General features: G+C 40.2%; 2 protein-coding genes across 2 annotated transcripts; one reads left to right on the forward strand and one right to left on the reverse strand.

Annotated features, from left to right (window-relative positions):
• Window positions 1-5: 5 nt before the first annotated feature.
• Window positions 6-1,074, reverse strand: LOC105389775 (39S ribosomal protein L12, mitochondrial). Its single transcript, XM_011560954.3, has 3 exons — window positions 914-1,074; window positions 445-718; window positions 6-272 (listed from the first exon to the last, which is right to left on the reverse strand). The coding sequence occupies exons 1-3, from the start codon at window positions 973-975 to the stop codon at window positions 69-71; spliced, it is 540 nt and encodes a 179-aa protein (XP_011559256.3). The 5' UTR covers window positions 976-1,074; the 3' UTR covers window positions 6-68.
• Window positions 1,075-1,340: 266 nt separating this feature from the next.
• On the forward strand, window positions 1,341-23,042 carry LOC105389774 (cryptochrome-1). The gene is made up of 12 exons (XM_048626764.1): window positions 1,341-1,565; window positions 11,556-11,705; window positions 13,476-13,622; window positions 14,054-14,241; window positions 14,572-14,688; window positions 17,433-17,566; window positions 18,278-18,373; window positions 18,879-19,079; window positions 20,076-20,258; window positions 21,051-21,218; window positions 22,325-22,448; window positions 22,875-23,042. The coding sequence occupies exons 2-12, from the start codon at window positions 11,576-11,578 to the stop codon at window positions 22,998-23,000; spliced, it is 1,614 nt and encodes a 537-aa protein (XP_048482721.1). The 5' UTR covers window positions 1,341-1,565; window positions 11,556-11,575; the 3' UTR covers window positions 23,001-23,042.
• Window positions 23,043-24,853: the final 1,811 nt, after the last annotated feature.

A 24,853-nucleotide genomic window follows, 5' to 3' on the forward strand; every position in this document is an offset into this window, starting at 1 on the left:
TCACAGAACTTATAAGCTTTTAATAAAATCTAACAAATATACACTAAGATATAATCCTAAAATCTAGCTCATTCAATTTCTATCACTGCTCCAACTTTGGTTAACGCTTCCTTCAGTTTCTCAGCTTCATCCTTGCCGATGTCAGCCTTCACGACTGTTGGTACACTCTCCACAAACTTCTTGGCTTGTACCAGGTTGAAGCCTTCGAGTAGACCCTTCACTTCCTTGATGAGGGCTACCTTTTGCTTGTCATCGAATTTAGTCATTTTCACCTGTGGAGAAAAATTAATCTTGCATTAGTTGAGTCAAACTAGAAATCTCCAGTTGAGAGTGATAAAGCAATGGAGATAAAAGAAATCCTTATTCCATATCTACCATTTTAAGTTTGTTTAGTAAGTCAACCTACAAGTTATCCATAGCACCTGGACAATATGTGAGACTTACAGTAAAGCTCGACTTGACAGCTTTAGGGGCTTCTTCCTCATCAGACGCAGCCGGGGCCGCCATGGCGAACCCTCCTACGGGCATCACCGGGGCATCGGGCAAGTTCAACCTCCTCTTCAACACTTGACTCAGCTCCGACACTTCCAGGAGACTTAAGGTGGTGATTTCTGAGACAATCTTCTCGATTTTGGCGGAAACTGGCTTGTCCACACCCTCTGGTACGGGCACTGAGAGGGGGGTCGCCGCTTGGGCTACTTCTTGATGCAAAATTGAGCTGGAAATAAAATAATGCAATATTTATAGTAGCAGTGGATATGAAGGTATAATGATTATTGAATGCGCTGAGTGCTTTGGCGGTAGTTATGTACATATACATTATCATTTCAAGCAAATAAATCATGTAATATTGTTGTCTAACCTAGCCATCTAGTTGCATTCTAGATAATAGAAATAATTCACTTAAACTTACCATCGTGATAACGAACGCCACTGGCGGAAAGGTAGACGTTGCACAATCCTTATTCCGTTCATGGTTATTATAAATAAATACAATCAACAAGCAAATTCTCCACTTTTACAAATTACAATTTCACTAATTTTGAGGTTATTAAAGTAAACCATAGACAATTATTTTATAATTTTCCACAGACTAGTTTTTTTATACTGCCTTTCGTGCCCTCCGTACTCCAGCCAAGTTTTTGTTGTATTGGATGAAATACATGAGAAGAATCGAAGTTTTCAGGCTGTTTGTTAAATCTTTATCGGAGTGAAGGGAGACATAGGGATTTCTAGGCTTGGGGTCACGGTTGGTCATCGGGTCATCGGAATAATACCATAGTATAGTCTGTGCCACTGACAGCTGCTGCTGTCATCTGCCATAACATAACAGCATAGCAGCTGACACTGACATTTGTTTTTGTATACAATTTTGTGTTTTTCCATTGTATTTGTATTAGTTAATATTTAATTTACTTCACTTCACTACCATTTATGGACTATTAGAATGTTAACATGTTTTCACTTTCAGTGAATTATTTTACTGTAGTTTGATGCAAGTGTGATTTGGTTATTGGTCTGACCAGTTTAACCTAAGGTTCAGTGGAGAAGATCCTCAGTCAAAGGTAGGTAGGACAAATAACTTCTCAAGACTCAAGGTTACCTATTTATCGTTTTATGTTTCTGTTTAATTATAATTTAATGTATGTACATATAGTATAGTACATCTAATAATCTTATAAACCAGCCACAAAAACAAAATTGAATTGAATCTAATAAACCACCGGAAGTGGATCTTTTGAAATAAAAGATGTCTGAAATGGTGTAAGTAGTGTAAGTACCACGATTTTTTGATAGCTGGCGCAGGTAAAAAAGTTATAATTTTAGCTATATTAATTTTGTAATTAAACCATTTATTTTTGCTTTAGTTTCTTTCTTTAATATTATTTTAATTAAAAAGACACACAAAGATTGTTTAAGTACCTTTTGTACCTAGTAAGAATGAACTATATGTATAATTGTCATTCTAATTTTTTATATTATATCTAGTATTGAAAAATTTACTGAAACAAACATAAACATAAATTTACTGTGCATTAAACTTCACCAAGTATTGTGTATTTATACCAGTTACCTTTATTTTTATTATACTGACTATGTGGGGGTTAGAGGACATATACCAGGAAACCAGGTATCACGACTCAAATTTTTTTAAGAACCACTAAATACACCTTTTGAAATTATAAAAGTAAAACTTATTTAAAATGATCTCTACAATTTCCTGGCCACTGCCATTGCAAAATATTCTTTCATTCATTTCTAATAAAATATTCTTACCTACAGCATCTGTGCCAGAATAGTGTAAAACACTATATGTTAAGTGTTATAGGTAAGAATGCACCTTCAATTATAATATTAAAAATTATACTATATTGAAATCAGACACAATAGAAATCTATTGGCACCAAGTGTGGTCATGACTTTGGGATGCAAAAGGTTAAATGCAGAACTGCCTCATTATGCTCTGATAATTACATAAACATAACATTAAGCCTTAATAAGGCATGGCAATACAAATTTTCATTGTTTTTCACCCGTAAGCCCGTAACTCAAGGTACCAAAGCTCGCAGAGTTCAAAATAAGGTAGGAACTATTTTCCCTTTGCAAAGTCCTATGAAAGGTTTAAACACTCCACAGGGTATAGGCAGTAATCTGCAGATACAGGGATTTGGCAGGATTCTGAATCACATTTTTTGTACACTATGTAGTTTTTGTGATTTATGCTGATTTTGAATATTTATTCAATAGATTTTTTTTCCTTCTACATGCACAAAATTAACCATAATTTGTACAGTTTCATAATATATCTACAAAAATATCAGACCTAGCAAGCAGGTAGTAGTAATTGGAAAGGAAAAGAAATATGATCATTGAAGAACTTGACACCTCTCAATTATATACAGGGTGGCCCTGTTAGTCACTCTCCGAAAAAATACAGGGAGATAGAGGACACCATGACCAGCAATTAATTACATAACTACAGTATGCCCTTGTACTGCTAGCAAAAAAGGAATAAAACTTTTTAGCAAATCGTAAACAAAGTAACCTAGCTCTAGCTCTAGCTGTTGACATTAATTTAAAAAAAACTTTAATTACTTCTATAAGCTAATATTATATGTATTTGCATTTATGGCATCATTTTTACATACTCGTAAATAATACGCGAATTTTCGTAGTTTTCTAACTTATGTAGGTGTTATGTACCTACTTATTTTTTTCTCGAGTGTACTTACTGATTCATCCTAACAATGTGGATAGTTACTGCAATACGTAACAGCTGCCTACAGGGATCAATATCAGCACAATTATCCCTTTGGAACGTTCTAGAAATCCAGTACACCTAAGTAGGTACTGGTTCGAAAGTTCACAAGATTTTCTTTTATTTTCATATCCTTCGAAGTTATGTAGTGCCCTCAAACAGCCAGTATTGGTTCGGAAGTCGCGCAGTTGAGACGTTTGTTCGGGAACCTTCTGGAAGTGTATGAATATTTTTGTTAACTTTTTTATTGGGGCGGTAATCTAGCAGTAATACTCGTTTTTCCATTAGCTGGTTCCTATAAGCGGCGCCGTTTTATTTAAAAAGAACGCGCCTGTATTACCTCCAATGAATTAATTCTTATAATTTTAAAAACCTTATGTACCTATCTTATGTCTAAAGAAATCGTTTTAAAATTTTATGTAGGTACCTACCTAATGTCTAAAGAAATCTATACGACCTATAGGGCGCTTCGCTAGGTTGTAGCCATTTGTATCGAATAGCCTGTCATTTGCAGTGCTAGTTGACCCAGTCAGCACTGGGGTTCGGTCGTACCGAGTGACACGATTGCAGTAATTCGATACTTGTTTATTACATTCTAATAGAAACAGTTTACAGTCATTACCTTTTTTTCTAGTAAAAGCTTATAAATAGTATGGACGTATAACACGGTGCGCAAAAATCAAATTGAATAAAATCCTAGTTAGTATTACGTGTATCACGGAGATTCTAGGTAAGATTGTAACATAATGTAATCATTAATAAAATTATAATTAATCCTTTAGGTTACTATATACAGGGTGTTGCAAAAGTGGTAATATAGTGAGCCGAAAGTTAATCCACATCAAGTTTCGTTCTATTACTTTTGAAAAGCGAAGCCCAGATCCAGAAAAAGGCCCTTTTTTGCGAATTTAAAGTCGGAGAACAAAAGTTGTTCGGAATGGAATGACCTTATGTCACCCCTCCCCCCTCACACCAACTTGGAACAGCTGACGTGACGCCTGACAGCTGACAGGTGACATTTGTCAACGCTCAGTGTGACCAGTATCGGTAGCTGCGTTTTGTTTCTGCAACACCTGTACAATTATACGTTCCATTCAACGAATAGTATATTATTATATCAGTTATAATAATATTTTTCCAATGTCTTCAAGACCAACTACTCGGAAGATGGGGAGTGGTAGCCCAAGTACCAAAGACATTAACCTTGAATCTTTGATGAGGGAATTGCAGGAGATTCATAAAGAAATCAAAGAAATTAAAACCATTAAGGAGGATTTGAAGGGCATAAGAACCGATATAGAGGAAATTAGGAAAAGTACCCAAGATACGAGTGACAGAATTTCTGATGTTGAGAAGAAGATCATGAGTCATGATAAAAAAATTAGTACTATAAAAAAACTTGAATCTGATATATCACAACTCACTACTACGATTAAGAAGATTCAAATTGATAATGAACACCGGGAGCAAGGTTACAGAATGCTCAATATTGAGCTAACTGGAATACCTGAGACCAAATCTGAGAATCTACAGTCAATGCTGATGAACCTAGCAAATAAATGTGACATTCCGATGGAAAATGCTGATGTAGAATTTGTCAGTCGTGTAGCTCAATTCAATCCAGGGAATGGCCGCCCTCGATCAATAATAGCAAAATTAAAATCGAAGCTCACTAAAGATACTCTTATATCAGCTGCCAGGAAGAAACGGCTTACTACAAGTGCACTCGGACTGCCCGGCAAATCTACGGAGGTTTTTGTGAGCGAGCACCTGACGCCAAGCAATAAACTTCTGCTGAAGAAGACCAAGACACTGTGCAAGGATCTGGGGTTTCAGTATGTCTGGGTGCGAAACTGCAGAATATTTGTAAGGTGCAGCGATGGTGCAAACAGAATACAAATAAACTGCGAGGACGATCTGTCAAAACTATCCCGGAATGTCCCAAATTAAATATTAGCCCTCAGTATCATCTGTGCCTACCGTATGCTGTTTATCTTTGTATGCTGGCATACGCAAACTCACACTCACAACATAACACACCACACAACTCACCACTCTATGTCTATTCACTTACGTCTGTTTGTAAAACAAGTGAACCTTTATTTTTGGATTTGCTGAAAACATTTGTTGCATGTTTTCTTCTTGGTTATTTACTTATTTATTAATTCAATTTTATTTATCAGAATGTGCGAGGTTTGCGCACTAAAATAAAAGATTTTTACATGAGTACATTAAATTTTGAATTCGATGCCTTTTTTGTAACTGAAAGCTGGTTAAATGACGGTTTTCATGATGGTGAACTCTTTGATATTAGTAAATATGATGTTTTTAGAAAAGATAGACTTGCCTCGGTTGCGCTTACTGGTGGAGGAGTAATGGTTGGTATAAAAAAGTCTTTAAATGCTGCCATTGTTGATATAACTTGTTTCGTTGACAGTATATGGTTGCAATTACCACTATCAGGTTCACGTATTCTTCACATTTGCTGCGTTTATATTCAACCAGGTCCAAATCATCATGAGCAGATGATTGAGTTTACTGAAGCTCTTATGAACTACAGAGACAAATATATAAATGATGATTTTGTTGTTTTAGGAGACTTCAACTGTTCAAATATATATTGGACTGGTGATGGGTCAGGTGTATACAGTACGGACTGTTTTAGTGGTAAAACAAGCATGATATTATTAGACACCATGGCTTATGCGGACCTTGATCAATTTAATGGAATTCCTAATAAATTTGATAAAATGCTTGATTTAGTATTTAGTAACATACATGTAACTGTCCATAGAAACGCTGACTCACTGGTCAAAGAAGATGACTATCATCCAACTCTCTCCTTACACATTGACATCTTGCCTACTTCAAACAGTAATACTAAATCATATATTAAACAATTCTTTAAAGCAAATTATAATTTAATAAATGATGAAATAAATAATATTAATTGGGAAATTGAATTGAATGATCATAACTTAGACGTAGCGGTAGATAAATTTTATGACATAATTAATAGTATTATAAGCATTCATGTTCCCACCAGAATTAAAACCACCAAGAGCTATCCACATTGGTTCTCGCATCCCTTAAGGAAAGTTATTCGTGAGAAAGCAAAGTACCACAAGCTCTACAAGCTCTATAAAAACCCCCGCGATTATGATACATTTGCTCTCCTACGCACGAGACAAAAGAAACTAATTCGAGAGGACTATCGGAAGTTTACCATAAAGTCAGAATGTAACATTTTAGATGATCCGAAACAATTCTGGTCTTTTGTCAAGCTCAAAAAGGGCACATCTTCGATTCCCACTAGTATCACTTGTGGTAGCAATGTTGCTAACTCACCAGAGGAGATAGTTGACTGTTTTTCGGATTATTTTGGTAGTGTTTTTAATGAAAATGATAGCATGGATATTATGGACACGATTGATACGTATCACGGAAATTCTTGGAATATGGAATGCCTAGGAACTATCACTATCACACCTGACATAGTAAAAACATACATTGATAAATTGGACATAAATAAGGGTAGTGGTATTGACAACATACCGCCAATTTTCATCGTAAAGTGTAAGGAATCCTTAGCTATTCCATTAAGTATACTGTTCGGTAGATCGATAGCAGAAGGCATCATGCCTGGTAAATGGAAAACAGCGAAGGTGGCGCCAATTTTTAAGGGAGGCACTAAATCAAAGGCTACTGACTATCGGCCCGTATCTGTTCTGTCCTGTATTAGTAAATTGCTAGAGAAAATAGTATACGACTCACTTTATCCACTAATATCCAAGAACATCCCAGAAAACCAGCATGGTTTTATGCGGAAACGTTCGGTAGTTTCGAATTTATTGCAGTCTTCCTGCTATGTGCTCAATAATATTGATGGTGGGAATCAAGTAGATGCTATTTATACCGATTTTTCAAAAGCATTCGATAAAGTGAGCCATTACGTTCTTTTGACGAAACTCAGCGCCATGGGGGTACATGGTAGTCTATTAAGATGGGTAACATCTTATGTTACCAATCGAAGCCAGGCTGTAGTTGTAGGAGGGGCACGTTCTGAACTTGTCAAAATGAGTTCTGGTGTACCGCAGGGTTCACTCTTGGGACCACTATTCTTCAATGCTTATATCTTTGACATCTGCAATTGCTTTCAAAATGCGCACTTTAATCTATTCGCAGATGATTTAAAACTATTTCTTATAGTCAATTCTAGTGACGACTGCATTAGATTACAGGATGACTTAACACGTTTGCAGAATTATTGTGAGAATAACAAACTGGAACTTAATGCTAATAAATGCTTCAAAATATCTTTTACGAGGAAAACTAATAAAATAGTATATAATTACACATTAGCTAATACAGTTCTGACGGAGAAAACCAAACTCAGGGATTTGGGTATCATTATGGACAGTAAAATGTTGTTTGATGCACACATTAGCCACATAATAACTCGTGCGAATAAAATGTTAGGATTCATTATGAGGGTAGGTCGTGATTTTTCTTGTACAGAAACCCTCAAAATTTTATACATGACTCACGTCCGAAGTATTCTGGAATTTAGCTCACCAGTGTGGTCGCCCCAGTATGACGTTTACAAACAGCGAATTGAGGCAGTACAACACAGATTTATTAGGCATCTGGCTTATAGGGAGCGAATTTCGTACAAAAATAATTATAAACTTTTGGAGAATTATTTTGGTTTAGATAGTTTAGAAAACCGTAGGGTGGCATCTGACATGAGATTGCTCTATGACATTGTTCATGCTAATATTGACTGTCCTGAACTGTTGTCGTTATTGCAATGGTGTGTTCCTAGAAAACGTACCAGAGTAACTCCGCTTTTTAGACCACTGCCCTACCATACCAACTACTGTTCCAATAACGCCTTAAAAAGAATTATGACAACGTACAATAAAAGATTCAGTAGCCTAGAGATATTTTCAACATCAAGAAATGTTTTTACTAATAATATCAGAGTAAATATTGCAAATACACCGGGTTCGGAAGGTGTTTTAAACGATGAGTGATGGACATATTTTATGTTACAGACAAACCGCACACAACCACACACATACACACACACACACATACATACACAGCACACCAACACTCACACTTGCTTGCGTATGTAGGTATATTATAAATTTTTGATTATTGCATTAATTTTTAATTTTATAATGTTTTAAATGATCATGGATTTTTGTAATGTTTTATATTTTGTATTTTTAACGGTACTTAACGAATTTTATATTAATTCTTGTTTTAAAATTTTGTATTAAGTATCAAATTGTGAGTTTTATATTAATATTTGTAATGTTTTAAATATTGTGTTATAATAATTTTGAATTTTATATTATTTTTTGTAATTTTTTAATTTATTTTGTAATGTTTTAAACTTTGTATTAATTGTGAATTTTATGCTAATCTTGAATTTTTAAACTATACTAATTTAAGCTAATATTTTTGGTGTATAGTCGAAGCATATAATTGGCAATTTATAGTTGTAAGTTATTCTGTGATAATTTTCCCTTGTACATTGCTGTTTGTTTCGCTAATAAATAAAATAAAATAAAATAAAATAACCCCTTTTCGGCTTACGTTACCACTTTTGAAACACTCTGTATATTTCAACCACCATGTTGTGGTTACTCGGATAATAATGCACCCCCTAGCCACGTGTTGCATCTGACATTTTCCTCACGTGTTTATTTCAATCACGAGACCGAGTCACGTGCCATAGTGTAGCGTTACTGGGTTGTTTTGTTGTCTCGTAGAGGGAAGGTTATTTTAATGTTTGATGAAGGATGTTGGGGGTTGTGTGTTTGATTTTTCAAAATGCATTTCAATACGGCAATAACGTGCCGGCAGGTCCTAGGCAACATTTACATTTATTCTATTGATTTTCTGGCCTGAGCTTTTTCTGTTAAACAAACGAAAGTTGTTAATTTTATCTGCCACATTGCCCTACCATCGCGAAATTAAATTACTTACCTAACTAAGTATTAATCCTCAACCGGTTGAATGTCGTGTAATCGGACACTATAAAAAACTAAATTTTTTGCCGATATCGTGACTACGGGTCGCAATAGGTTAATAAGGCATAGCTAGGTACCTGCTTAAAATTTTCCATTGGTTTTGCAATGGATACGATTATGGATAACAATGTTTACTTGTCTGAGAGGATCCATTATTCCCGAATAAAAATTAGCATTACATTATTTTAACCTATTGTTCCTTGTCCCCAGCAGACCACTAGACCACCATCATGCTCGGCGGCAGCGTGCTCTGGTTCCGGCACGGGCTGCGCCTGCACGACAACCCGGCGCTGCTCTCCGCCATCGAGGACAGGGGGCACACCTTCTTCCCGCTGTTTATATTTGATGGGGAGACTGCAGGTGTGTATCCTAATGTCACGTCGCAGGTTAATGTCACATACGTCTCATTTACCTACATCATCTGCTGAAGGAGCCTCCGTGAATGACGTATCTACTTGAAGTACCTAATAGACGTCCGGCCATTGAACTAATATTACTAGCGCATAGAACTGACACAACGAACCTGGCTACCGGCAATCTGGTGGAGCACCATTATTCGCCATTGAAGACAGGAGCCAAACCTTCTACCCGCACTTCATCTTTGACGGGGAGACTGCAGGTTCGTACCTATGTGCTAATGTCACATGTCTCATTATCAGACCACGATACCCGTTTTCTAAACTACGTATTGTTTTATAGTGCCTGTCATTCCCGACGACTTGGTCATAAACAACAGGCACTATACCTTCAGTCAGACGGCAGTCTGACATCAGGGATCCATGGAGCAGTGGATCTAGCCGCTGCAGCGTATAGCCACAGTACTCACTAGGAGAGTCGCCTCGGGGTGGTGAGACCCCTCCCTGATGTCCTGACAGGTGCCGGAGCTGTTGATGGCACGCTCACTTCCCGTACTCCATCCGGAGCACTCGTGTTTGGGATCCACACTAGGGACAATGGAGAAGCCATTTGCCAGATCAGACCATCATTATCAGACCAGCAGTAGAGCATCATCATGCTCGGCGGCAGCGTGCTCTGGTTCCGGCACGGGCTGCGCCTGCACGACAACCCGGCGCTACTGTCCGCCATCGAGGACAGGGGGCAGACCTTCTTCCCGCTCTTTATATTTGATGGGGAGACTGCAGGTTCGTACAGTCCGGGACAGAGAAACCTAACCCGTCACATCATCATCATCATCATACGGCATCCATAAACACAGCCGCTACCGGCAACCCGGCACATACGTCTCATTTACCTACAAATCAGCTGAAGGAGCCTCCCCAAATAACATATCTACTGTAAGTACCTAATATACGTCCGGTGCCATAGAACTAATATAAGGTTCTACCTTTTTTGGCATAAGATTTTTTTGCCTAATCTCGTATTGCATAGTAACGTTTGGTCAAAGTCTCGTTAAGCCGAAAATCGTATGGCATAAATCTCGTTTAGTAAAAAGTTATTTCGCATAACATTGTTTAGCCTAATAATGGTATGGCCAAATCTTGAATAGCCTAATAATGCTATGGCATAGGTTTATACAAAGTAATAATATTCGTTTGGCTTTAACTTTGACGGAGCGTCTCCCTACATAGCGCAAACTGGTGCCTTGTATTGTTTCCGCTGTTTGGAAAACGCTCCGCTCCGCTCCGCTTTAGTTTTGATGAACATGTGCACCTAACACGCTTCTCCTCGCTTTGCTCGTCGTCGCACCTATTTTCAAGTTTCGATCTTATGGGGTTTGTAATAATTATATTAGTCGTTAACTTTCGATTTTTTGATCATACAATATCGTGATTTTCGGGATGTAGGAGAAAAATACCACAATTTGTACATTTACTACATACTTAATATATTATTTATTAAGATAACATTAGGAGAAACAAGATTATACATAGGTATAGACGAACATAAATTTGAGCAAACGAAACTTAGGTGTTTAAAGATTGTGCCTAAAGAGTTTTAGACGAAACGAGCCTTATGCCACATCAGTCTTGGCAAAGTGATGGTTCGGCCAAAAAAGTTTAGACCATACGAGTTATGCGAAATGAGTTTTGGTCAATAAAGATTATGCCAGATGAGCGGAACCCCTAATATAACTATAGCGTATAGAACCGACACAGTGAACCTGGATGCCGGCAATCTAGTGCTGATGTCCGTATTGAAGACAGGGGTCGGATCTTCTTCCTGCTATTTATCTTGGATGGGGAGACTGCAGGTTCGTACCTATGTGCTAATGTGACATGTGTCATCATCAGACCAGCAGTAGACCACCATCATGCTCGGCGGCAGCGTGCTCTGGTTCCGGCACGGGCTGCGCCTGCACGACAACCCGGCGCTGCTGTCCGCCATAGAGGACAGGGGGCAGACCTTCTTCCCGCTCTTCATATTTGATGGGGAGACTGCAGGTTCGTATGCTAATGTCACATAAGTACATTTCATTTACCTACATCATCAGCTGAAGTAGCCAAAAATGACGTATCTACTGTAAGTACCTAATATACGTCCGGCGCCATAAAACTAATATTACTAGCGTATAATAACCGACACTGCGAACCTGGCTACCGGCAATCTGGTGGAGCACCATTATTCGCCATTGAAGACAGGAGCCAAAACTTCTACCCGCTCTTCATCTTCGACGGGGAGACTGCAGGTTCGTACCTATGTGCTAATGTGACATGTGTCATCATCAGACCAGCAGTAGACCACCATCATGCTCGGCGGCAGCGTGCTCTGGTTCCGGCACGGGCTGCGCCTGCACGACAACCCGGCGCTGCTGTCCGCCATCGAGGACAGGGGGCAGACCTTCTTCCCGCTCTTTATATTTATGGGGAGACTGCAGGTTCGTACCTATGTGCTAGTGTGACATGTGTCATCATCAGACCAGCAGTAGAGCATCACCATGCTCGGCGGCAGCGTGCTCTGGTTCCGGCACGGGCTGCGCCTGCACGACAACCCGGCGGTGCTCTCCGCCATCGAGGACAGGGGGCAGACCTTCTTCCCGCTCTTTATATTTATGGGGAGACTGCAGGTTCGTACCTATGTGCTAGTGTGACATGTGTCATCATCAGACCAGCAGTAGAGCATCACCATGCTCGGCGGCAGCGTGCTCTGGTTCCGGCACGGGCTGCGCCTGCACGACAACCCGGCGGTGCTCTCCGCCATCGAGGACAGGGGGCAGACCTTCTTCCCGCTCTTTATATTTATGGGGAGACTGCAGGTTCGTACCTATGTGCTAATGTCACATGTGTCATCATCACACCAGCAGTAGACCACCATCATGCTCGGCGGCAGCGTGCTCTGGTTCCGGCACGGGCTGCGCCTGTACGACAACCCGGCGCTGCTCTCCGCCATCGAGGACAGGGGGCAGACCTTCTTCCCGCTCTTTATATTTGATGGGGAGACTGCAGGTTCGTGCAGACAGACAGAGAAACCTAACCCGTCTCATCATACAGCATCCATAGACGGAGGACAGGGGCAGACCTTCTTCCCGCTCTTTATCTTCGACGGGGAGACTGCAGGTTCGTACCTATGTGCTAATGTCACATACGTCTCCACAATGATAACTAATATCGAGTATAGGTATTTTAAATACCTATATATCATGTTCATTGATAGGTTACATGGTTTCGTAATAGTCATCAATTATTTTACCTGCGAAATAAGGTACTTATAGGTATTTATTATATTGTTTAGGTACTTATTTATAGAACTAATTATGTGCTAAAATTTTCCTACCATGTTAATAAGGTTTCTATTAGAAACAAGTTCCAAGAAAACTTTGGAGAAAAAGGTTTTCTAAAGCTCTTTTATATTAACTTTCCAGGGTTATAGCGAGGTCAAGTATTTACCTAAAAGTACATTACCTACCTACCTTTTATAGGCACGTAACTGTTCATAATTTTTAAAATGCAGAATGTGCGGTAGGTACTTATTTTAAATTTAAATTACACTAGTTTACGGGTCATTTATGAATGCAAGTTTTTTAACTCTGAAAATTTATAATCTGCATATTCTGGATACGAAGAGACTCGGTTCGGTTTGTTGTCTATCCAGTTTACCAACGCCCTACTGTAATTCCTCAATATTCTTGGTACTTATAATATTGAAATCAGTTTACAAAATCACAAAAACAACAAGTCTTTCAAAATTCCAAACAAAAATTTAACATCCAACAGGTACAAAGATAGTCGGCTACAACCGTATGCGGTACCTGCTGGAGTCTCTGGACGACCTCGACAGCCAGTTCAAGAAGCACGGCGGCCGCCTGCTCATGGTGAAGGGACAGCCCAGCACCATCATCAGACGCCTTTGGGAGGAGTTTGGTGAGTTTTGTAGCTGTTAGACTAGTGTTTTTCCGCGACAGGTTTAGGGAGTTGAAAGATGAATGTGCTGTTAATTTTAGTACGAAATCTATCTTTTGATTTATCGTCAAACTAGTTTTCTATCGTAAATATATATTTTGATTTATCTTCAAATGTCCTAGAGTAGCTTTAAATGCGTTGACTTGAGCGTTTTTACTAACTGCAGTGTAATCCCATCATCTAAAATACAATAGCTGGCAATGGCTGGCCACCAATCCGCACTAGGCCAGCGTGGTGGAGTAGGCCTAAAACCCTTTCTTCATTGGAAGGAGACCCGTGCCTCAGCAGTGGGGACGTGATGGGTCGTGATGATGACATAACTACTCATCATGACAACTAAACTCAATGGAGACCTTTTAAACCTGTCGTAGCTAACCCTCAAACCCCAACAGGCATCCGCAAGCTCTGCTTCGAGCAGGACTGCGAGCCAGTGTGGCGCGAGCGGGACGACAGCGTGCGCCGCGAGTGCTCACAGACCGGCATCAAATGCGTGCAGCACGTGTCCCACACGCTGTGGGAGCCCGACCAGGTCATCCGAGCCAACGGGGGCATCCCGCCGCTGACGTACCAGATGTTTCTGGTGAGATATTGATGGTTTTTGTGAGCGTGGTAACGGTTTTGATGTTGGTGTTCCACAGGGAGGTTTACTTTGTCCGCTGCTTTTCAATATTTACATTGTGATTTTCTAATGGTAGCCGGAAAAGACAGCCTGGCATAATGGAGTTTTCCTTAAAAGGGCATAAACCCCTTTGACTTACCACATGATCTATGTAGACTGAAGTGGCAGATAAGATTAGCAATAACTACAAATACAAACCATTTTATCCTTTCCCACAGCCAGATTAAAATTTTCATCACGCGAACACCTATCTCACTAGACATAAAGACTAACTTATCCTGTACCCTCCAGCACACCGTGGGCACGATGGGCGAGCCGCCGCGGCCGGTGGAGGACGCAGACTTCACGGGCATCACGTTCGGGACCCTGCCCGACTGTTTCTACCAAGAGTTCACCGTCTATGATAAGGTGAGCTTATTGGCGAAGACACGAGTAGTCATTGACTCTGAAGACCCCAGTCTAGTTCTTGTATTTGTCACCGATAGGCACAATATGAAAAAAAAAAATTTACTCTTGATAAATTTAATAATCATCAGAAAATAATGTTTTCTGCTGATTGACCTCGCTGTAAACCTTGAAAGTATTTTTTTTTCGAAGAATCAGAAAACCTTAGAATTTATTATAAGAAACGCCTTTTGTAAAAATCACAAACTTTTTCTTCCAAGGAATCCGAATAAGGTTTCTCTGAAAGTAGCAGTCACGTTTAAACTTTGAAACTTTCCTGCGTACGCTGTGGTACTCGTAAGTGTGCAAAATATTCCAAAGCAACTCTTCAACTTCAATAAACGTAGTGCTTACCCAATCAAACTATTAAAGAAAGGTACCGTGTAAATATCAACCTTATATCCATATGTGTAAGGCTCAAGCCACTCAAGCGCTAATCAAAACCTACAGTTGCACTAGTGTATTTATATTCGATCTCAGGTCTAGCTATTGTAAGAATAGTTTTCCTGTGTTTTATTCGCTTGATAGATGTTGTTGCTACGTGCATTTTTCTATAATTAGGTCATTCATATTTATTTTATTGCAAGTGTATTTTATGAACATAGTTACACTTAAATGAATAAATAATTTAGAAGAAGTATGCGGTTTATAAACGTAGAATTGATAAGAAATAGAAACATGGATCGTTTGTAAAACCTATATACTTACTAAGTATAATTAGATATAGTATATAGTGTATACATGTACTGTAGCTACATGTCTTAGGTAGTCGGTCCAGTGACCATATTGAGGATTATGCCACCCGAGTAACTTGTTCGTGTTTTCCACTCAATCCTCTTGAACGTACCTAAAAGTTACTCAAAGTTTGAAATGATTTGAAAAGAGTTTGTTTCGCGCAAAGTTTGTCTGGCTTCATTGCTTTTAACAGATTTGAACAAGTTTTTGTAGAATTTTAATAACCACGTTTAAACGTTTTTTATTCGCTTCTTATTATGCCTTTACTTCTAATAAAATCGATATTTTTACGTCACAATATTATCCTTACGACACATTGATTGATTACGTAAACACAGTTCGACTCAATCGTTTCAGAATGATTACATAAAGTCCTGTGTACCTACTTAGAGTCTGGCTACCCAATGCGTGTCCTGAAGAAAGCACAGCTAATTCAAAAAAATTATATGTGGTATCACTGTCTATTGAAGGTAGGTGTAGTATATAAAAGATTTGATACTTGAGTATTTTTTACACTACGACTGTCCATTTGACAATGATTTACTCTTACCTAATAGTTTTGAGAGAGCCATAATTAATAGCCATTATTATTCTTACTTACTACACATAAAAGAGGATATATATCTGGGTTTGATTCGATGTTGTTACCTACTGTTGATTGTTATATCTTGTTCTTATTGTGATTTAAACTATTTAGGTACCTACTCATCTATTTGTGCCTAGCTTTCTTGTATAAATTTAAAAACGCTCCGTGCGGCTATATTACTCATCTACTTATTTTGTATCATCAAATTCAGTGTGTATGAAGTTGGTTAGTTAGTTGCTAATAAATCATCGTTGCTTAGAGACGTGTTTTCCTCAAAACCTGCACCTATACAAGCGAAACTCAACCTTATATACGTAACACCTACTTATTCCCAATATTTGAAGGGGAACAAAAGTGCCAACATTTTTAGATGGAGATAAAGATCCGGATCCTCTACCTGTGGAAACCTGTAGTTTGTTAGTGGTTGAACTGTTTTCTTACACGTTTTACAACCATACAGGAGGGCGCTCGTTACGCACGGGTTGAACAGATGGGTCTTAGTTTGGAGAGTAAATACGGAATTATTTACTAATCATTTTGAAAATCCAAATCATTATTTTTATCAAATCAAATAATGAAAATTTAATTTCGTTGATTCCTTTAATGTTTCCAAGATTTTCTATTAACATAAGAAAAATAATAAATAACTACGTCGAATCGAATAATAATCCTTCAAAGATCAAGATTACACAGTATTTCTCTCTAACTATACCTATAATATCTGAGATCGCCTGTAAACATTGTTGTTTTTCTTTGTATTAAACTTCTTTTTCTTCTTGTTTTTCTTTAAACTTGCTTATCGTAATATGTAGCAGCTTTCGAAAGTTACTTCTGGTTCTTCTATCCATATTTTACGGTGTTAATAAACTATTATTGTTGAAGAAATTATTTGTTTACAAAATACTGACATTGGCTATCATAGACTATGACAGCTAATTAGTCTATGATAATGTGGCCATAAAAAATTAAAAACAAAACGCTCAAGTCGGAGATATCCTGGTTCTAGTCTACTTACCTCTACAGTTTAGTTGGTTTCCCTGTTATACAACAATTTGTTGTGTAATTTCGTTACAGAAATTGAATTACAATTTAAAACATTATACCACTTTCTATAAAAAAGACACATTCAAACCGATTCATCCGTTTTACACATACTTCGGTACATCTTTAGGCGGTTCTCACACTGCCCTACATCACGCTGCGTGTTGCGTGAGTTGTGTATTGGACTGTAAGTGTTTTCAATACCACTAACATGGATACTTACAAGCAACGTTCGCATATGCATTCACGCAACATGTATCTGTGAGAACTGTCTTAGCAGCGCTGCCGACGAAAGTACCAGTACCAATATTCCAGTTCTTTAACAAATACCAACATTCCCTTACAGACGCCGAAGCCAGAAGACCTGGGCGTGTTCCTAGAGAACGAGGACATCCGCATGATCCGATGGGTGGGCGGCGAGTCACAGGCGCTGCTGCAGGCTACTCAGAGACTGCAAGTCGAGTATGAGACCTTTAGCAGGTAAGGAGCGTCTTCTACATTCTAGCGTCTTCAGCCCGTAATCCTCCACTTTTATGTTTATACATAGGCCTCTCCAGCGACTGAAAGACGAGTATGAGACCTTCAGCAGGTCAGTTGCTTCATGTGTCTTCTAGCGTCATCTGTGCGTAATCGTCCACTTCTATAGGTAGACATAGGCCTCTCCAAGGAAGTCCTGCAGGGCTAGCACGGGGTGCAAGACGCGCACGCCAAGACGTGTCAAAAGATTTGCATCGCGCTTCCTTGAGAGACGGAGAACTATTGTCACGTCTTGACGTGCGCGTCTTGCGCCCCGTGCTAGCCCTGCTGGGTGTGTATCTGGAGAGCGAGGACATCCGCATGATCCGCTGGGTAGGCGAGTCCCAGGCTCTACTGCAGGCTACTCAGCGGCTGCAAGTCGAGTATGAGACCTTTAGCAGGTTAGTTCTTCTACCTTCTACCATCATCAGGCTGTAATCCTTTACTCGCTTTACTCTATAGGCATCTACCACAGTCTATCCGATCTAAGGGTGTCGATTCAGCTGGTCGAAGGGCATTTCATCCTACTTTTGCCTGTTTTTGGCGTCTAAAAGTAATACTTACCAAAACTTTGGCTGAAAGAAAGTACTAGCTCCATATCAGCTGATGCCCATTATTTGCCCTGTGTCCCTATTGCATGTTCTACGTACACACTGCAATCGTTGTTCATTTCAGGGGATCCTACTTGCCGACTCACGGCAGCCCGGACCTGCTGGGCCCGCCCATCTCGCTGAGCCCAGCGCTGCGCTTCGGATGCCTCTCTGTTAGACGGTAACGCATTCACACATCATATTATGTACTTCCCTATATCTTTAGAAATATCGTGTTATTGTTTGTTCTCCAATAAAGAAAATAAGGACCGTGCAGTTAAGGATGCGATACGGTACTAATCATTGTCATATACTACTTTTATATTAGTAATCAGAACAATGTGCGACATACGGACGGATTTTAACCCATATATGCCCATAACTAGTTTTTTTATCAAGTTGTTTTACTTTGGGATATGATTAAGATTCAGATTCTAAGTGCAAATATGCAAAAAACTCATGTGGGTCGTTAGCGACCCTCTGGGCATATATGGGTTAATATGACGTGATCTTGGCTCAGAATGAAATACCTTTCACAATGTCTGAATAATGCCTACCTGTGGGATAAAAGACATGCTGTCACTCTCTGTAATTATGTTAAAGTGATAGCAAGTCCTTTATACCACAGATAGCCATTAACCAGACATTGTTAAACGGACCCTTTACCATCATAATAATTCCTGCAGGTTCTACTGGTCCCTCCAAGAAGTGTTCCGTCGCGTGCACCGCGGCCGCCTGCCCGCCGCCCACTTCATCTCGGGGCAGCTGATCTGGCGCGAGTACTTCTACACCATGAGCGTGAACAACCCGCAGTACGGGCAGATGGAGGCCAACCCCATCTGCCTGGACATACCGTGGCGCCAGCCCCGGGGAGATGAGCTGGAGAGGTGAGGGGGATGAGGGGTTTAGAAGTGAGAAGGGTTTTTGAGTGTCTATTGTGAAGCTTGTGTGTGTTGGTGTAAGGCCGTATACAGAAAGAAGAAAGCTAGTAACATATAAGCTTACTTACCTTACTACCCGGACTTATCAGCGCTGGTTTGGCAAAGCATGGAAAAGTTAGCGATTATAAGTTTCCAGCTCCCTTTCTGTATATAGCCTAAGGATGGATACCTTCGACTGTGTTTTGTAAATGAGAGTTTCTTTTGTTTAATCGAAATTAAGATTGTATTATAGAAGGTAGTGTCTGGATGAGGAAAGGGTAGATTTTTTAGCGCTTTTTGGGATGTAAGATTGATGGGCTGATGATGATAACAGCAGATAGTACTTTAAATTGTGAAAGAATGTATATAATAAAGAGGCAGCTTCATCTCGGGGCAGCTGATCTGGCGGGAGTACTTCTACACCATGAGCGTGAACAACCCGCAGTACGGGCAGATGGAGGCCAACCCCATCTGCCTGGACATACCGTGGCGCCAGCCCCGGGGGGATGAGCTGGAGAGGTGAGGGGGATGAGGGGGTTAGAAGTGAGAAAAGTTTGTTGTGTGAAGCTAGTGTTTGTTAGTATAAGACCGTATACTGAAAAAAAAGGTCAAAACTTTTTACTTTTCTATGGATATTTCCACCAGCGCTGGTTTCTTCTGTATACGGTTATTTTCATAGGTAATGTTGCCTCGAGTGTTTTTAACTATATTTGATCAAAATCGGTTTCCCATCGGTTCAAAATTTATGCGACTTTAAGAGCACACCAAGAGTCAAGACTTAACATGCTAAACACTGTCAGTTGGCTGTCAAATGCCAATTGACAGTGTTTAGCATGTTGCCAAATTTTGACATAAACACCCATTAAACAAGGTTTCATTTTTTTCATGGCTACACAGTGTTGAACGTTGGTTAGCTCATGTAGTAAAACCCTATATAAACCAAGAAACATTCCCCAATTCCAGATGGAAGTCCGGTCGCACCGGCTTCCCGTTCATAGACGCGGCCATGCGCCAGCTGCTGACGGAGGGCTGGCTGCACCACGCGGTGCGCAACACAGTCGCGTCGTTCCTCACGCGCGGCACGCTGTGGCTGTCCTGGGAGCACGGGCTGCACCACTTCCTCAAGTACCTGCTGGACGCTGATTGGTGAGTTCGAGAGTGTAATTGAAACGCCCTAGACGCTGATACGTCCATAAGCTCGTGTAATGCGCGTTCCACCTATCACAGCGCTGTATTTATGGCGAATCGAGATATAGTGAATTTTATCTACGCTACGTTAATAACGAAGCCATGTAGCGGCAGCAGGAGCGCAATTCTTGTAAAATAGCAAGCATGGGAAGTTTTTCTTGCATATTACCACAAAATTCAAGTATTAAAGAGTTAAGATCACCTTATAGACGTCAGTAAATCTATAATCAGTGTCTTATCACTTTTCTAGGTAGCTTCAGATATGCAGCATCCTAGTGCTGGAATCACCTTCCTCCTCCCTATAATAAATACTGCACACCTACCTGTTCCCCATACCTTTAGCTTCAAAGTGAAAAAATGCTTTTAATAAAAACAAAAAACAAACACGCACTCACGCCTTGTACTAATGTACTCCCTTGCGGGGTAGGCAGAGGTGCATTGCTGCACCCACTTTTCGCCAGAGTGTTATGTTAGTCCCAATGTAATAGGGGGCGGGCCTATTACCATTTTACGGGCACATCCAAGACCCGAGAACAAATATCTGTGTTTAAACAAATATCTGCCCCAGCCGGGAATCGAACCCGGGACCATCGGCTCAGTAGTCAGGGTCACTAACCACTACGCCATTCGGTCGTCAAATGCTTTTAATCATCGTATAAATATAAAAAATCAGATTAACGTAATTTTTTTACAAACTTCTTTCCTTCCGAAATACCCTTTATTAATATACCTTATACTCTCCCCTTCCAGGTCAGTATGCGCCGGCAACTGGATGTGGGTATCGTCTTCCGCCTTCGAAGCCCTCCTTGACTCGGGCGAGTGTGCGGACCCGGTGCGCCTCGGGCAGCGGCTCGACCCGAGCGGGGAATATGTGCGGCGGTACGTGCCCGAGCTGAGCCAGATGCCGCGCAACTATGTGTGCGTAAAAACTAAGGCTAAGTCTTCTTCCTTGCTAGTCACTTAGCGTGTATTAATGCGGCTTTTCACGAAGATTCTAGAACGGGCGTCGTAGTTGGCGTATACAGGGTGTTGCAAAATTGGTATACTAAGCCGAAACCTACATGTGCAGCATGTTATATCTAAGCCCGAAACTGAAATCAGAATTGGAAATTCGCGAAAAAAAAATATATTTTTTCATAGTAAAAGTCACGTGACCAACAAAGTTTCTATGGATAATGAATTTTTTTTCACGAATTTTCAAATTCTGATTTCAGTTTCGGGCTTAGATATAACATGCTGCACATGTAGGTTTCGGCTTAGTATACCCTTTTTGCAACACCCTGTATTTTGTTATGACTTTGCTACGATGCGACGCAATGGGGCAAGCCGGGCACCGAAGCTCAGTCCCAATGGAATGGACGACGCAGGCAACTGGATGTGGGTATCATCTTCCGCCTTCGAAGCCCTCCTTGATTCGGGCGAGTGCGCGGACCCGGTGCGCCTCGGGCAGCGGCTCGACCCGAGCGGGGAATATGTGCGCCGGTACGTGCCCGAGCTGAGCCAGATGCCGCGCAACTATGTGTGAGTACCTAGGACGTCACCACTGAAGCCTTACGGCAAAACGGGGAACTACCTACTTATTCATACGAATTGACATTTATCCGACACTTGTCTTGTGACTGCAGTGCCGCGTCTATCGGACTGCAGTGGTGGTGCAGACCCTGACTATGCTACATCGCTTTTTCTCAGTCGATATTTATTTTATTCTCAATTTAGGTGTTGGACGAAGAGCATTATATACAGGGTGTTGCAAAAAGGGATATACTAAGCCGAAACCAGCATGTTATTTTTTTCGCGAATTTTGAAAGTCTGATTGCAGATTCGGGCTTAGATATAACATGCCGCACATGCTGGTTTCTATACCCTTTTTGCAACACCCTGTATACATCTTTTAAATAAATGTTTGTTCTAGCAACTCGTAACAATAGTCCTCGCTACTATGAGCACCTCTAGAGCCCCTTGATATTAAAAGAAGGCTAGATATAACACGTTGATTCCTAACCATGCCTACCATAATTCCGCAGCTACGAGCCATGGAAGGCGCCTCTAGAAGTGCAAGAGCGGGCCAACTGCGTGATCGGGCGGGACTACCCGGCGCCCATCGTCAACCACCTCGCGGCCGCCGCCTCTAACCGCGCCGCTATGCAGGTAGGCAGTGGGAGAGAGTGGGCCAATCATGGCGCGTCTGCTTGCAGCATTATTGCGTGTTGAACAATGACGAGAATCATAGCCAATAGTGACATTTCACTTGAATATCAACCAATAGAGATAGCCCGAGGAAAAAAACTCAGTTTGAGAATAATCTACATGACGCCTACATTCGTTGTTGCGTTTTTGAACGAATGATAAGAGAGGATTCGGAGGAAGTCCTTCCCACAATAGACAAATAGCGATATATCGCGTTCGTTTCTTTAATTTCGCACCAATGGCGTCGCGCAGTTTCGTCACATACTACATTCCACCCGTGCCTCACCCCACACTTCCGAGGAAGCTGCTATGTCAACTGGAATTTTGCTCAATAAATTCCAACTAAACTCTTAAAACATCACACACTAATTCAATAATCCATTCCAGGAGCTCCGCCTGCTGCTACAGAAGGCCCCCCCGCACTGCTGCCCGTCCAGCGACGACGAGATCCGCCAGTTCATGTGGCTGCACGGCGAGACCAACCAGCCTGATGAGGTGCACTCTGGGATTTAGGTGTGAGATGAGGGTAGGAGTGGGAGTAGCGCGCGTAGGGTGATACCATCGACCATTCAGACGGCGACCAATCAGCGGGCTGGTGAAGGTCATTCTGGCATATAAGTGCGCGCGTAGAGTTATACACTCACGAGCAATGAAAAAGTTCCAGTGGGAAACCAAATTAGTCCTAAACGGAAAAGGCTAGCTTAATACCGCTGTCTGCAAAATTGAAGTACATTTAATAGCGCACTAGAATATTACGTGACATACCAACTGAAAACGTAAATATTTTGTTAAAATTTTAAATTAAATTTAAATTTGGTGTCAGCATTTTGTAAGTGGAACTTTTTCATTGCTCGTGAGTGTAAAATCGACCATTCGATCGGCGACCAATGTCGGCGAGACCAACCAGCTGCATAGATATAAAGGTAAAAGTCGAGCGCTTACTCATCTAAATCGACCATTCACTCCACTCTTGTTTTATACAGTACTATATCAAACTAAATGGTAAAGGCGACGACACACTAGCGGACGCGGCTTACGGACGCATCTTTCTTTCAGACGTCCGAAAGCGATTTGGCACGAACTATCCCAAAAGACCGCGTCAGTCGCGGCTGACAGCCGCGTTTGCTAGTGTGTCGGCGCCTTAACAGCCTATATTTGAAATTGGTGGAAGTTTAACAACGACGGTTTTTAAAACAAAATAGAAGACAGACAATTTTTATGTGGAGTTTGAAGTACTTATCAAGTTTTTTTGTTTAGCTAGAAAGCTATTGGATTTACCTAGTATGTTTGTGCCAAATGATACGGGCCTCCAGATATATCCATGCATTTTAGTTTTATTAGACATTTAAAAAAATATTATGATCTGATCAGATTTTATTAGGGTTCCGTAGCCAAAATGGCAAAAACGGAACCCTTATAGTTTCGTCATGTCCGTCTGTCCGTCTGTCACAGCCGATTTACTCGGAAACTATAAGTACTACAGTGATGAAATTTGATGGGAATATGTGTTGTATGAACCGCTACAAAAATATGACACTAAATAGTAAAAAAAAGAATTGGGGGTGGGGCCCCCCATACATGTAACTGAGGGATGAAATATTTTTTTTCGATGTACATACCCGTGTGGGGTATCAATGGAAAGGTCTTTTAAAATGATATAAAGTTTTCTAAAAAACACTTTTTCTTAAAGTGAACGGTTTTTGAGATATCAGCTCTCAAAGTCGTAAAAAGTATGTCCCCCCCCCTCTATTTTTATAACTACGGGGTATAAAATTCTAAAAAAAATAGAGGTGATGCATGCTAATTAACTCTTTCAACGATTTTTGGTTTGATCAAAGTATCTCTTATAGTTTTTGAGATAGGTTGATTTAACTGTAATTTTGCTGCTACGGAACCCTTTGTGCGCGAGCCCGACTCGCACTTGGCCGGTTTTTTATTATGTTATTTCGTAGTTATTTTATTGTTGTTTAGCTGTTTTTATTTCCGTATTTTCCATAAAGTACTTGAATTATGTATTACGTTATTTGGTGTTATAGATTTAGACAAAGTGCTATATAAAACTTTGTTAGATAAAGTTTAGTGGGAATATAATGTATACATAGATCTCTCAAATATGCCATCCCAATATATGGGAATGTTAGTCGTAAGGACAAGAAATAAATTATATAATCAAATATTTTATGAAATATATTTTATGCATAAACAAAAAGCGAAATATTGGAAGCCAGCAGGGTATTTTTAATCAAAACTTATATTATGTGCATTTTGACCATTCCAATGATGAACCAAAAAGTATTAATAGGCAACTTTATGTACGAATATACAGGGACTTTATGTATATCAATCGGAAATGTAATTAAAATAAA

The sequence above is a fragment of the Plutella xylostella genome, chromosome 17, assembly GCF_932276165.1.
Source record: "Plutella xylostella chromosome 17, ilPluXylo3.1, whole genome shotgun sequence".
Taxonomy (NCBI): domain Eukaryota; kingdom Metazoa; phylum Arthropoda; class Insecta; order Lepidoptera; family Plutellidae; genus Plutella; species Plutella xylostella.

Excerpts from the sequence above, each read along its gene's own strand:
- LOC105389774 (XM_048626764.1), top strand. The coding sequence starts at position 11,576 with ATGCTCGGCGGCAGCGTGCTCTGGTTCCGGCACGGGCTGCGCCTGCAC. Across the intron at positions 17,567-18,277 it reads GAGTATGAGACCTTTAGCAG|GGGATCCTACTTGCCGACTC; the intron begins GTAAGGAGCGTC and ends TGTTCATTTCAG. Across the intron at positions 19,080-20,075 it reads CGGGGAGATGAGCTGGAGAG|ATGGAAGTCCGGTCGCACCG; the intron begins GTGAGGGGGATG and ends CCCCAATTCCAG.
- LOC105389775 (XM_011560954.3), bottom strand. The coding sequence starts at position 975 with ATGAACGGAATAAGGATTGTGCAACGTCTACCTTTCCGCCAGTGGCGT. Across the intron at positions 719-913 it reads TGGCGTTCGTTATCACGATG|CTCAATTTTGCATCAAGAAG; the intron begins GTAAGTTTAAGT and ends TTTTATTTCCAG. Across the intron at positions 273-444 it reads CTGTCAAGTCGAGCTTTACT|GTGAAAATGACTAAATTCGA; the intron begins GTAAGTCTCACA and ends TTTTCTCCACAG.